Genomic DNA, 14,365 nt, shown 5'->3' on the forward strand with positions numbered 1-14,365 from the left:
AAATGCAATCGTGTCACAACGATGTGCGTGCAATGACGCCGTGTTTCTACGTGTCGAACGAAAGAGCTTCTCTCGGACTATCCAGAGCAATTTGTACGAAGTCTTTAGCTTCTGTAATATTGGAGACAGGTAGGGCGAAAGAAAGGCCTCAACAGTGACCTTGATGGGATGGTATTGACTATGCCTACGCTGTTTGAAAGAAATTGGGATAGGGGAAAGAACCTAGAAAGGGCTCGCAAGCACTGCGTGCAAAAACAAATGGGATTAGTTGCATGTTCGTCATTGCAATCAAGATCGTTCTAGGGGTCAAAAGCGTGAACCCGATTTGCCCCATAGACAATGCGTGTAATGCATGGGCGGAAAACGTAGAGGATCTGTATTATGACCGGAGTTAAATTGTTTTTATGCCTCCGCCACCGAAGGTGGTGCCGGAGGCATCATGTTTTCGGGTTGTCCGTCCGTACGTCCGTACGTCCGTACGTCCGTCCGTACGTCCGTACGTCCGTCCGTACGTCCGTACGTCCGTCCCGTTTGACCGTTATCACAATATCTCAAGAACCATTTAAGATTTAAACTTAAGACTCGGGAATAGTATTTATCACCATAGGAAGACGATCTGATTAGATTTTGGAGTACGTAGGTCAAAGGTCACAGGTCACAGAGGTCAACTTATGAAATTCCTTGTATTGAGTTTGTTAGCGCGATATCTCAAGAACCATTTGAGATTTAAACTTCAAACTTAAGGATAGTATGTATCACCATAGGAAGACGATCTGATTAGATTTTGGAGCACGTATGTCAAAGGTCAAGGGTCACAGAGGTCAACTTATGAAATTCCATACATTGAGATTGTTATCATGATATCTCAAGAACCACTGGAGATTTAAACTTCAAACTTAGTGATAGTGTGTATCACTATAGGAAAACAATCTGATTATATTTTGGAGCACGTAGGTCAAAGGTCAAGGGTCATAGAGGTCAACTTATGAAATTCCATACATTGAGATTGTTATCATGATATCTCAAGAACCACTGGAGATGTAAAAACTTCAAACTTAAGGATAGTATGTATCACCATAGGAAGACGATCTGATCAGATTTTGGAGCACGTAGGTCAAAGGTCAAGGGTCACAGAGGTCAACTTATGAAATTCCATACATTGAGATTGTTATCATAATATCTCAAGAACCACTGGAGATTTAAACTTCAAACTTAATGATAGTGTGTATCACCATAGGAAGACAATCTGATTAGATTTTGGAGCACGTAGGTCAAAGGTCAAGGGTCACAGAGGTCAACTTATGAAATTTCATACATTGAGATTGTTATCATGATATCTCAAGAACCACTGGAGATTTAAACTCCAAACTTGTTTAAATTGCTCTATGGCGGAGGCATCATTTTCGACTGCGCGCAGTCAAAATTCCATCTAGTTTCTCTCTCTCTTTATGTCTCTTTATGGGCCGTATATGGTATCATTGGAAAGAGAATTTCATGGTCGTTATTGTAAACTATTCTTTTTTTTTCTATGATAATCCTATCGAAACATGTGATGTAAAATAGATTTAAAGGACAAAATGGCGTCTTAAATGGCCCCCTTGACCAATTTTAAAAATCCGGCCACGAGGTGCCCTGCGTATTGCATCTCGGAATGTCATTGCAAATTTTCAAGGAAAAAAAAGGATGTTTAGGGGGCGAAAAGTAGTCTGAAAAAAATGACGTCATGGCCGATAAGTGTTATAATCGGGCGGAATTTGTATAGTGACCCTTGTTCAAATGCGATTTACTCACAATTTTCTGTGTAAACATATACCATACTTGGTATCATTCCAAAGGGCACTTCATTGCGGTCAGTTTGACACCATTGTCATCTGCACGCAATGTACTGCAAGCATTAAAGGCGCTATTACGTAATGCATAGCAAATTCATCATTTTTGGCGATAACTTTGCGCTGACGTTATTAAAATTTACCAAACTTGGCAGACAGTTGTCACGTATATGGATACATATGTCTGCCAAGTTTCATTGATGTAGGTATAAAGATCGCCATTTTAGAGCAAGTTGAAGTTATTTCGGAATTTTCTTGAAAATGGCGAATTTGGAGGGCAATTTTCTCAAATTTGGTCAGTGATAGGGTATATAATTTTGTATATGGCTGGAAAGAGCATATCTTCAAGTATCTAAATCCAAAAAAGGGTACGGGTTTGCCAAGCCATTATGGAGATACGGCCACAAAGAGAAAGCCAATTCCCAGAACTTTAGAGGGCGCTATTTATGTTGTGCAAAGCCATTGGAGCGTGAAATTTGGCATGGCTATGTGCAATTATGAGATAAAGATACTGTGAGATTTAAATACAAAACGGAATCTATATGAGAAAGTTATGGCAGTTTTAGCTTATTTAGGGGTCCATTTTTCAAGAACTTGAGAGATTTTTGACGGAGTCGGTTTTAGATTTGAATTTCGAGTATGAAGATGGCATTTTGAAGGTCAAGTCATACGTCGCAGATGAAAGAACATCTCTCAGACTATCTAGAGGAATTTGTTAGAAGTTTGTAGGATCTAGGATAGTGGAGATAGGAAGGAAGATATAAAGGCCTTAAAATGGACCAGAAACAGACAAAATGGCGCCTGGACGGTCATGCATGAGTGATTTCCAAAATTGAAGAATGTAGTGACCTTGATGAGATGTTAGAGACTATGCCTATGAAATTTGAAAGGAAAAGGACATGAGGAAAGCACCTAACTAGGAATCACAAACACTACGTGCAAAACGAATGCGATTTCCTGACGATAAGGATAAGGAAAACACGGATAAGTATATTAATGGGGCAGAATGTGAACGAAAACAAGGCAATGACGAAGGTCGTCATTGCAATAAGCTACATTTTTTGGCACACATATCCATCCAAGGGGATGCTCAAGGCACATGCAAAGTAGTATTACTACCCTAATAACCAAATCATAATTCATGTACTTATATTATGAGAATATAAAGTGACAATTCTGATTAAAGAGTAATAAACTGCAAAAATTCCATGACTCAGAGCCCATCCCTGCATTCCAGTACATTATGAATGTATTTCATGACATTTTAATGGAGATGTGCCATACCTTTAGGGATAATCCAATGGAGGTATTTTCTCACCAAAATGCGAGAATATGGTGTTATTAACTGAAGAGCATTTTTGAATGACAGATGCCTTGCGGATATTATTGGTGTTCACCAAGATGCCAACCCTTCTCAGATCGCATGCATATTGGATTTTAAATATTGATTTTTATCCAGGGAAGCTACTTTTCCTTCTGAAAACAACCCCAGAGATCAAAAGCAAAGGAAAAAAAAAAAATATGTTTGCCTCTCTGGAGTAGTAATTCCTTTCTGCCAAAGAGTAAGGTCTACTTAGATTTTCTATGATGTTTTTTACTTATGAAATTAGTTTAATATGTACATGTATGTATCAAATTTATAAGTTTGGTTCATATGGAGTAAAGAATAACATGTTTTCTTTTTAAAAAACAATTTGTTTTGAACAGAAATCATCCTCTTTTTCCTTTTGAAAGAAAATTCATTACCGGTACATTCAATACTGTGAATAATATTAAATCTGTTATGCACATCTATTTGAAGGTTTGCAGTACAGGAGGATGAACAGATTATATAGGCACCATTCCTACATAACCTTCAGGCAAAAAATTAAGTTTTTCATTTCGGGGGCTCCGTTTCAATTTTTTTGGAAATTTTTCGGGGGCTACTTTTTCAACTTTCAGGGGCTCTTTATTCCATTTCGGGGGCTCTTTTTTCTGGGGCTACTTTTTCATTAATTCATCAAAGGATAAGCCTACAGTTTGTTGAGATTTTTTTAGTAGGCTAATGTTTTGGGCTTCCTGCTTCATAGTTACCTATTAAAAAAGAAACCCCCTTTTCTAGTTCAATAACTAAGTTTTCATGCATTGATTTGATGCAAGAACTGTAACATAATAGACCCTAGATTGTGATTTTTTTCTGGCCATGAATTCCGATAATCATTTTTCAAAGTAAAATTTTCACAAGAAAATCAGACAGTCTTTTAAAAACGCAGACATTAGTAATACTTTTACTAATTCTAAGCTCAGGTTTCGTAAATCTGTTCACGAAACTATATTGAAATCGTGGCAATAATGATGCAAACCAACAGATAACATTTTCAAAGTGTCAAATCTCTTCGACTCGAGCTCAGCTCAATTCAACTCACACACTGCTGCATAACTGCAGCGTAACTCCAGGAAACTTCAACACCGGCGCCGCAGGCGTCGGACGCCTGCGCTGCCGGTGTTGGAGCTTTCTGGAGTTAACTGCAACTCAGCTCAACTCACACACACTACACAGTGCCAATGCACTGTATTGTATGCGGCGTCGGACGCCTGCGCTGCCGGTGTTGGAGCTTTCTGGAGTTAACTGCAACTCAGCTCAACTCGCACACACTACACAGTGCCAATGCACTGTATTGTATGCGTGTCAGTCATGGTGATTTTGTCTGATTTTCTTTACTTTGAAGAAATGATTATCAAAATTACTTTAACATGGCGAGAACATCACAAAATAGGCTTTAATTTCATACCTCTATTTATGGAAACTTTATAATATTGCAGGAATCGTGAATTTGTGATGGAAATTGATTGCAGTTTCGCGATGTTTAGTGGTTCATGGTCTAGATTCAGCTTCTACCAAAACAAAATCGACCGCCAAAAACTCGAGCCCTACGCTCCGTCTCGATCTCGCAACTGCGAAAATGTAAGTGCTTTGGCGTACTTGCGTGCGACATGGTAAGCCAGGTAAGGTATGGAATATGGTTCGAGTTTTTTTTACGACCAATTTTTGTGTATACAATTTTATACGGAGAATCAGCGCGCGGACCAAGAAATGCACGCAATGAATACGAAGCTAGAAGAGAGCGCGCGACCGCTCGTAATTGTTACGGGGGCGATTTGAGATCATTTCACTTTTTGATGTCGCCCCCGAAATCGGATTTTAAGCCTATTTCAGGGGCTGTTTATGGTCTTTCCGGGGCGAATCCGCCCTCCGCCCCCGTGTATTTTTTTGGCTGATAACCTTATAGCACATTTCTACATATGATTGAAGCAAAATACATTACCGTATGCATATTTATTCTTTCTCTTGTCGTACAAGAGGATGAACAGATAATATTTGACACAGACAGTATATTTCTACCTGATAAAGAGTGTTTTAACATGCCTCCATTATTAGCACCTCTCCAGCTCTCTACCATCATACACATGACATTTCAATGGATTAGCTTACTATCCTGCTGTAGATCTCCTTTTATCAAAGTAAAACTTAGTTATGGAAATATAAGAGAGAGCTTTTATAGAGTTTGAGATGTACAGAAGGCTTACTGTTGCACCATGTTTGTGTATAAGAAGCACGCTTAAGTCTGTTGTGATTTTGCATAGTCATTCCTCCCCTGAGGTACAATGAGATCTGTGTTGTGATCTACAAAGAAATATAAGAAAATAGTATTCGGGGGGGGGGGGGTGCAGTGTGCAGATTCTTAACTTACTTTGGTAAAACTATGTTGTTGGTTTTGATTATATTTTCATTATTTTTCTTGGATATCGTTCCAACTCAAGCCGGAATCCAAGTGTTTTGTCATTTATTTTTTGCTATTAGGAATTTAAAGATGTTTTACCAGCTACACTTCTCGTCTTTAGGAGTGTTTAAAGCAAACCCGCATATTTTTAAAGATGGCAAAATATTTATTATTAGATTCATGTCAAGACAAATAGAAAGCACTAATATTAAAACTGTCATATTGTACTACCTTTGTTTTATTTCCCTTTTAAAGCAAATCTAGGTGAGTTAATACGCATATAATTTTAGATAAAGATTTAGCATCTAATGTATTGCATGTATGGATACTGCCTTTCTTAAATGCATGCGTGAGTTTAAACTTCTCTTCTTCTACAGTGCTGGACTAGTAAATTTGTCACAATTTTCCTTTAAAGATATTTTTAATGGTTGCAGCCTCTCAATATCCTTCCAATTGGGATTCTTTGAAGGAAAGGTCTTTGGGGCAAATGCTCTAGAAATGTCACAATTTTTTATTAACATGCAGCAATGGTGGTGTTGAAAATAAAAGAGAGAAAGGAAGCAATGGCATGCCAGCTCTGTAGTGGCACTTGTTGAAATGTCTCAGAATTGGGGTTGTCCCCCCCCCCCCCCATAAAATTGTCTTCCACTTGGCTCTTCTGTGTCGAAGAAAAAGAGATCTCTGTGGAGAAATTTGACTTTAAGATTTTCTTTATTTCTCTCTGAACATTTGAACTTACATTCTGTTTGCATGGTTTGATGTGCGTGTGAATACTCTGTCTTATAACAAAGCTGAATGAAATTCAGTTACAATTTAGTAATTCCATGCTGATTATTATAAAACTCAAGTCAATTAGATGCAGTTATATCAGTAAAAATAAACTAAAAATAAAGAAACTAGCACCGACAAAATTTCCATTTCTACATATTTTTTGTTCTTCATATTCATTACTATATTTATGTTTGTGGAGAAGAGAATATTAACTTTCCATATAAATGAAGTTTCCTAATGTTTACAATAAATAAAGACATTTCCCTTACATTTTACTATGACAGTTTGATTTTTCGCAAACACAACTTTGAAATAACGCATGAAAAAGCATAATGAGCTGTGTCGTGATTCGTTGTGAGGCAGGTTATATTAAAGAGGACAATTAATATAAATGCCACACCCACTACACTCATAAAGTCTGTGTGGCAGAAATAATTAATTCAAACATTTTTAATCTTGTTTTGTTTGGTGTCTAGACCAACAGAAGTGAAGCTAGACCTATCTGACGATACAACCGATGAATACCTGGGCTATATCGTCTTAGTCTTCTCACTAATACCAGTCAATGAGGGAGAATATGCTGCTGTAAGTACTCATTTTTATTCATTTTATGCAAAGTAATCAAAATTCTCTGGCCCTATACTTTCAAAGGTTGTTCAATTTTTTTTACATGTACTCAGTGACAAACTTCTGGTGGAATTTTATTAGTCTTCGTACTGATATCAACTATTGAGAGAGAAAAGTCGTGCTTACATGTATTGAACCTAGTTGTATTTTTGTTGTGCATGGAAATCAATTGATCATATCAACACACTCTGGCCCCATATTTAAGGGTGAAAATTACGAAGAAACTGATTTGATTCTACTGAAAGATATTGTTTGTTTCACGGGACTGTAGTATTTGATTTCTTTGAATTATTCATCTGTTTGCTCTCTGGGGAAACGGTCAGTGCTGTTTGAAATAAATATATTCAAGCGGTCGAGATAACGTACTGTTCACCATGGTTTCACTGTATTTTTGACGACTTCATCAAGATAATTTCATCTTGTTTTCAGATGAACAAACACAAAGTAGATTGACAAGGATACATCCATCCTCTAGCTATCGGTTACCAAAATCCCTATATAGTTCTCTACATGGCTTAGCACTTAATCTTGCCTATGCATAATATATGGATTCTTTTCCAACTTGAAATTCAAGCTGTCAAGATTTTATTTGAAATTCAAGGAAAACTTCTCAGTCAACGACCCTAGTTTAAAATCCCTAGTGGTCTCTTGTAGAGCAGCCCTTCAATCAACCTTGAATTACGTTTTTGACTAAAGTTTGGTGATTTCACAGAGAAACGCAAGATCCTTTCTACGTCATTTGGGAGATCTTGTTTTCAATAATAGAAGTCAATGATCGGATTAGGCTGAAATATAGTTTCTTATGCATTGTATACCAGGAGGTTTTGAATTCATTTCAAGAACTGTTGAGATACATTTCTACATTAAAGACAGAGCAACTCTGTTTTAAAAGGACGACTTGAATGTCCGAGGCCCTGTTTCATTAAACTTGTTATCAATAACAAACCTAGCCCTGGTTTTCAGGAGAAGTCATGTTCACTGTATCTTTCATGATAATGATTAGTCAGGAGGGGGGGGGGGGGGTAGGGACAATGATATGGTAGTGCTTCTATCATATTGTTTTCAGTGCCCATGATAATGATTAGTCAGGAGGGGGGGGGGTAGGGACAATGATATGGTAGTGCTTCTATCATATTGTTTTCAGTGCCCATGATAATGATTAATCAGGAGGGGGGGGGGGGTAGGGAAGATGATATGGTAGTGCTTCTATCATATTGTTTTCAGTGCCCACATAATACATAAGAAAGATGATAACAAAGACATATGTAATATTACTAATGAAAATACATCAGCAGGTAACAAATCCCCTTTGAAATGATCAACGTGTTTTGCCTTTTGATAATATTATCGTACATTTTCCTTTTGTTAGTATTTCTTCTTCTTTAAAAAAATAAATGCTAGTAGTTAACATTTTCACTAATCTCATCACAGCAGCTATATTCGTATTTACGAGATGAGTAATTTCTTCTTCAAGTTACACATACCATTGTGCAATTATGCACATGAATGTATAATTGAGCACATGAGTAATATGTTTCTCATGGGACAGACTGCCTCAGGTTATAGAGACATACATGTGTTCATCAGCTTTCAAGTCTCCTATTAAACTCTGAGGGCTATGTGAGTCAGATGCTAGCCTCATAGTAGTGATGTCCCTTACTCACATTTTTGTAAAGACTCTATAATTGCCTCATTACTTCATGCCAGTGGCCATAGTTGGTATGCTAAAATATTAATGAATTGATTTATCCATTTGAAACAGTTGTTTAGCAATTAGAATTTGTACTCCTGGGGGTGTTTCACATAGATCCTAAGTTTAACTTAACTCTAAGTTGGGCTTAACATTTATGGAAAGCCGTTAGCATCCATGAAAATATTTTGTAAAAGTTATTTTAAAAGGCATCAAATGTTGATTCAAATCATTGATATTTTCTTTTATTATGAAAGATTTCATGTTCTTGATGTAGAATTTATGAAAAGTCTGAAATACTTCAATTTTTGCTTTTGAATATATTTTATTTAAGGCTTCAAATGGCTCTCCATATTTTTCAAGTCCAACTTAGATTTAAGTTTGACTTTGAATCTTTGTGAAACACCCCCCTGATGTCACAGAATGTCTTGTAAGAGCCAGAAGAGCGTAACTACATGTAAATAGTATAAGATTAAATGCCTTTCTTGCTCTAAGCATATAATATATACACCATTGACCGGGGATGTCTCAATTCCTGATGTAGTGTACCCCATAGCCCTCCGCTCAGTCCCTCTGCTCAGCTCAGTCCGATGCACATGACATGATCTCTGATAAATAATCTGAGGCCCGTCAGTCCAAAGAAGTCGATCTCAAGATGTTTCCATCAAGAAGATCAGAGATTGAGATGAAACCTTTGCATGACTTCCAGGTCATTTTAGGTCTGTTTCCACCCTCTCAAATGATCGTGATTTTCATGTAAAGCCCTGTTCACATTAAAAAGATCAGAGATTGAGGTGAAACCCTTGCATGACTTCCAGGTCATTTTAGGTCTGTTCCCACCCTCTCAAATGATCGTGATTTTCATGTAAAGCCCTGTTCACATTAAGAAGATCAGAGATTGAGGTGAAACCTTTGCATGACTTCCAGGTCATTTTAGGTCTGTTCCCACCCTCTCAAATGATCGTGATTTTCATGTAAAGCCCTGTTCACATATGAAGTTTTAAAGCAGCTAAAAAGCAACTGCGGATATATATAAAATGACATAAGCATTGTGCGCTTCACATTTCTGTATCTTATAAACCCATCAAATGAGTATGCTTAGGGGCCTTTCTTTAAGGCCTTTTTTTTTACCACAACTTGCCATAATTTTATTTGTAAAATAGTGTTTATTTTGCTCCGGTAGTTTTTTTCTCCAGGTAGTTTGCTACATTGCGTACGATTGAGGCTTTTGTCTGAAGCTGGCTATCCATTCTCTCTCCATCTCCTGAATATAGTATGGATTTTTTAAAGAGTAAGATAGTAGTATTCTTGCATCAAAATGGTAATAAGATGGATGAAAATGAAGATGGCAAGAATGCAAAATTCAGTTAGATAGAGTCAACCAAGAAAAGTAATGTGTAGATGTTTTGTCAATTTTTAAAAAATGGGAAAATGGGAAAAGTTATCTTTTTCTTTTTAATGTAAGGCTGTACACATTATATTTATGCAAGATAAATGATTCCTATAAAGATAAATCACAGAGATAAGTTTTGATTGCCAAACATTGTAAAATAAAAAATAAAAGAAGCAACTGATTTGTAACACCGTAACAGTAAAAAAAAACACTCTAACTGTATATTTGCCTTAGGTTTGCTTGTAATGCATAGCCCACAATCCACCAAGGCGTTTAAGCTGTATGATTGAATTGACTTAGCATTAAATATGTATGACATCCACCCAGCCAATGGATACATGTATCACAGGAGGGCTGGTACATGTACCACCCATGCATGTATACTTGCGAATTGACAGCTTTGTCAGTGAGAATATGCATGTTGGCTTATCTAACCCTGCTTTCACACAACCAGCATTCATTGAAGTAATTAAGTTTTCCCAAGTCGGAACGTTGAATAAAAAAGCATCATATAATGAAACGTTGTATAGAGAAAAGCAAGTTTGAGCATCGCTTTGAACAAAAACTCAACAAAGAATCGGGGTCCAGCTCCAGTCTGAATATCATACAAAAATCGTAGAGCTGGGCGGGGCTTATCATGAGCGCACACTGATGATTGGCCAGCTGTCATGTCAGCTGACCTCTTCAAAATCAGTGACCTAATACAACGTTTCTTTATGCGATGTTGTTTACTTGTCTGTATGCTCCTTCTGCTATACAAGGATTCTTTATACAACATCTCTTTATATAATTTTTATATAAATTTTCTACAGTCTGAACAGTCTATAAGCTACTTGCGTGGTGATAAAGTGACTTCATCTCATCCCAGGAGGGCTTGTTTTGATTACTGCGGGCAGTGACAGATGAAAGACACCATACAAATTACATGACTAAAATACCTAGGGTGTAACTCTTGCGACCTGTTTCACAAAGCTTTTTTTCAATGACAAATTACAAAAATCAGTGACAAATCTGCTGATAACCAATCAGAAGCAAGGATTTCAGTAGCTTTTAACCAACACTGTCATTTGTCACTGATGCCAAGTTTTGTGAAATGGGGTCTAGGTGTTTCTGTGTAATTCAAACAGTGTCTATGTTTGCTTTTACACAGCAGTGATATTTTGGACATTGCGCCAGAGAGGTAAACTACTTGGTCGATAAAAGGTCGTCTACATTGAGGGCTAGCAGGCATCATACTAATGCAGACATACGGTGTGGTCATTTTGGAGGAATAATCTTTCGGATCTTGACAATATACAAAATTCAGCTTGCTGGAAAATCTCAGCAATGAGAATGTTCTCCAAGGTGTAATCGACCTCATTTTCTCATCTTCTATCCCTTATAGACACTGCATGGATACATACCATGCTATCAAACCAAGCATGATGACTATTCCTTTCAATGTTCTCCTCTCATTCCCCGTATTTTTTCATCTTTTCCCCCTAAACACACTCCATGGATAGGTACCATGTCATCTTACCAAGCCTGAAGACTCTTCCTTCCAATGTTCCCCTCTCATACCCCCTATTTTCTCATCTTCTACCCCCTATAGACACTGCATGGATAGGTACCATGTTATCAAACCAAGCATGAAGAATCATCCATCCAGTTTATAATTATGCTGATGATGTGCGGCCGTAAATCTGAAGTAGTCTATGATGATTTCACCCATGCATGTGTAGAGATGGCTCCAGGAATTTGTGAAAAAAGAAGGGGAGAAGGTTATCAGGCAGGAAGAAAAAATGAGTCCAATACATAAAAAGCTCTGACAGTTAAAAAACAAAACAAAACGGGGGTCTAGACCCATGTGACCACCCTCCCCCATTGGCCCCTGCATGTGTGTTAGATGTCGGTTACAAGGTCAATTACGTATTCATGGAGTTACGACATTGATGGAAAAAGTATTGTTTGATTCAATATTTTGATTTTCAAAAAGTCTTGTTCATCAGTTCTTTATCTAGAGAAGATATGAAAGCACTCAGAATCTACATGGAAAACTTATGATATTTTGGAACTATTATTTGGTCATGTTTTGGGCTTGTATGTCATGTATGGCTTGTAGTTAATGCTTTTCAGACAAAATCTTTTGTTGATATCCTCTCAAGCTTGTCTGAGGCTTGTCCAACCTAGCAACATGAAATGGGATTCATACAGGTTAACTTGCATCTAATCTTGAACTCTGGAGACAAACTCACACTATGCAAGTTCAAACTTAAACTTCTACCTGTTAGGGGCAATTTAAACTTCTTTTTTTTTTCAGAAGAAAATAGTTTTTTCCTTTTTAATATCAACTATTTTGAGCATGGTAGGGTGTTTTTTATGCAGATGTAAATGTTAAAGATAATAAGATCAATACTTGGTTAAATCAGCCTATAGTAGATGTCTATCTGAATGGCCCAACATGCTGTCACCTCAACCATTCACACTACATTAGTGTACTGGGGCCCAGCAATGCTGTGCTCAATTTCACAGTACGCTAGCGGAAACATTGAGCAAGAACCATGCGAAGGAACAAGAAAGAGACAGGAAAAGATTATCGTACCGTAAAGCAAATGAGCTGACATGTACAATTTGTTTTTTTATAGAACATAATTCGAGCAGAAAGTAATTTGTAACTTTTGATGGAGAGAGAGAAAGAGAAAGAGAGAGAGAGGTGGAGAGAGATAGAGAGAGGGGGAGATAAAGGGAGGGAGAGAGAGAGAGAGAGAGAGAGAGAGAGGGGGAGATAGAGGGAGGGAGAGAGAGAGAGAAAGAGAAAGAGAGGTGGAGAGAGATAGAGAGAGAGAGAAAGAGAAAGAGAGGTGGAGAGAGATAGAGAGAGGGGAGATGGAGGGGGGGAGAGAGAGAGAGACATATATATATATATATATAGAGAGAGAGAGAGAGAGAGAGAGGGGGGAGATAGAGGGAGGGAGAGAGAGAGAGAGACATATATATATATATATATATATATATATATATATATATATATATATATATATATATATATAAATAGAAAGAGAAAGAGGGGGAGGTGCACAGAGAGAGGTAGAGAGGGGGGTGCAGATAGAGAGATAGAGAGAGAGAGAGAGGGGAGGTGCAGAGGTAGAGAGAGGTAGAGAGGGGGATGTGCAGAGAGAGAGAGATAGAGGGGAGGTGCAGAGAGTGGGAAATAGAGAGGGGGAGGTGCAGAGAGAGAGAGAGAGATAGAGGGGAGATAGAGGGAGGAAGGGGGTAGAGAGATTTTGTGATGATAAACCAAATAGACATCGAGCTGAGAGTGTTGAGAGGGCAAGACAAAAAATGTAATTGTGAGATAGAGGAGAGGTAAAAAATATGAAAGAAAGGGAGATGGGATGTGGAGTGTTTGTTATGAGTCAAAGGGAAGAACAATTTTAAAGTTGACGGGGTAAGGAACTAAGGATATTATAGAGAAGATGAATAAAAAACATGTAGATTATGCATAAGGAAGTAAGAAGGAGCTGATTATTTTTACCTTATATCCAATTCTAAATTTCTCAACAAATCTAAATGATTTATACAATTATTGCAGAAAGTAGATCTACATATAGCGCACTTTTAAGGCATTAAACCTTGATAATATTTCTAGACTTCCTTTATGAAGAAAAAATCTGTGTAAATATCACTTATATATAGATTTGTTTTTGTTTTTTTGTTAATGGCCTTCAACACAAGCAGTATAAAAGTGCTGTAATTATTGAAATGAACAAGAATATTGGACTTTGTCACAGGAGCATATATACATGTACCTCATGGGTTCATGCATTAATATTGTATGGGTTTATGCTGTGTGTAGGAGGGAGTGGGGGGGGGGGGAATTCAGTCTGGAAGGTATTGATTCAATCAAATTAATTATATTTGCAATTATATTAGGTTTTCTGTAATTCACCACTCTCCTGAGGTTAAAATACAGAACATTTGAAATTAATTCATTTAAACATGTGCAGGTGAATGGTTCAATTGTTTATTCTATCAATGACACATGTACCCTATTACTTTTCAATCTATTCATTAGTGTGTACACAAGCATAGCCTATTTGATACAAATTGGTAATGTCGTGGAATCTTGAACACTCTTGTTAGGAAATGAAGTGTAAATTGTTTGAACTACCAGTAATTTCTACAAATTATTGGGAGAGTGTAATGGTCTTTTATAAAATGATTGAACTTTTTGAAAAGGCAGATGTTTGAATGTTCACATTTTCAGCTTATGTCATCAAAACAAGAATGCTCTTTATAACCCACATTCACTGGT

General features: G+C 37.2%; 1 protein-coding gene across 5 annotated transcripts in view; it reads left to right on the forward strand.

Moving 5' to 3' along the window:
• LOC574791 (multiple C2 and transmembrane domain-containing protein 1) overlaps window positions 1–14,365 on the forward strand; it is an 83,444-nt gene that overhangs the window by 38,920 nt on the left and 30,159 nt on the right. For 4 of the 5 annotated variants that reach the window (XM_030976976.1, XM_030976972.1, XM_030976975.1 and 1 more), the window contains 2 exons: window positions 5,846–5,854; window positions 6,838–6,946. In XM_030976976.1, coding sequence (XP_030832836.1) covers window positions 5,846–5,854; window positions 6,838–6,946 — 118 coding nt within the window. The remainder of the gene's footprint in view (window positions 1–5,845; window positions 5,855–6,837; window positions 6,947–14,365) is intronic. The other variant, XM_030976974.1, reaches the window with a different exon arrangement.

Source organism: Strongylocentrotus purpuratus, unplaced genomic scaffold (assembly GCF_000002235.5).
Source record: "Strongylocentrotus purpuratus isolate Spur 01 unplaced genomic scaffold, Spur_5.0 spur5_scaffold_9, whole genome shotgun sequence".
Lineage (NCBI taxonomy): Eukaryota > Metazoa > Echinodermata > Echinoidea > Camarodonta > Strongylocentrotidae > Strongylocentrotus > Strongylocentrotus purpuratus.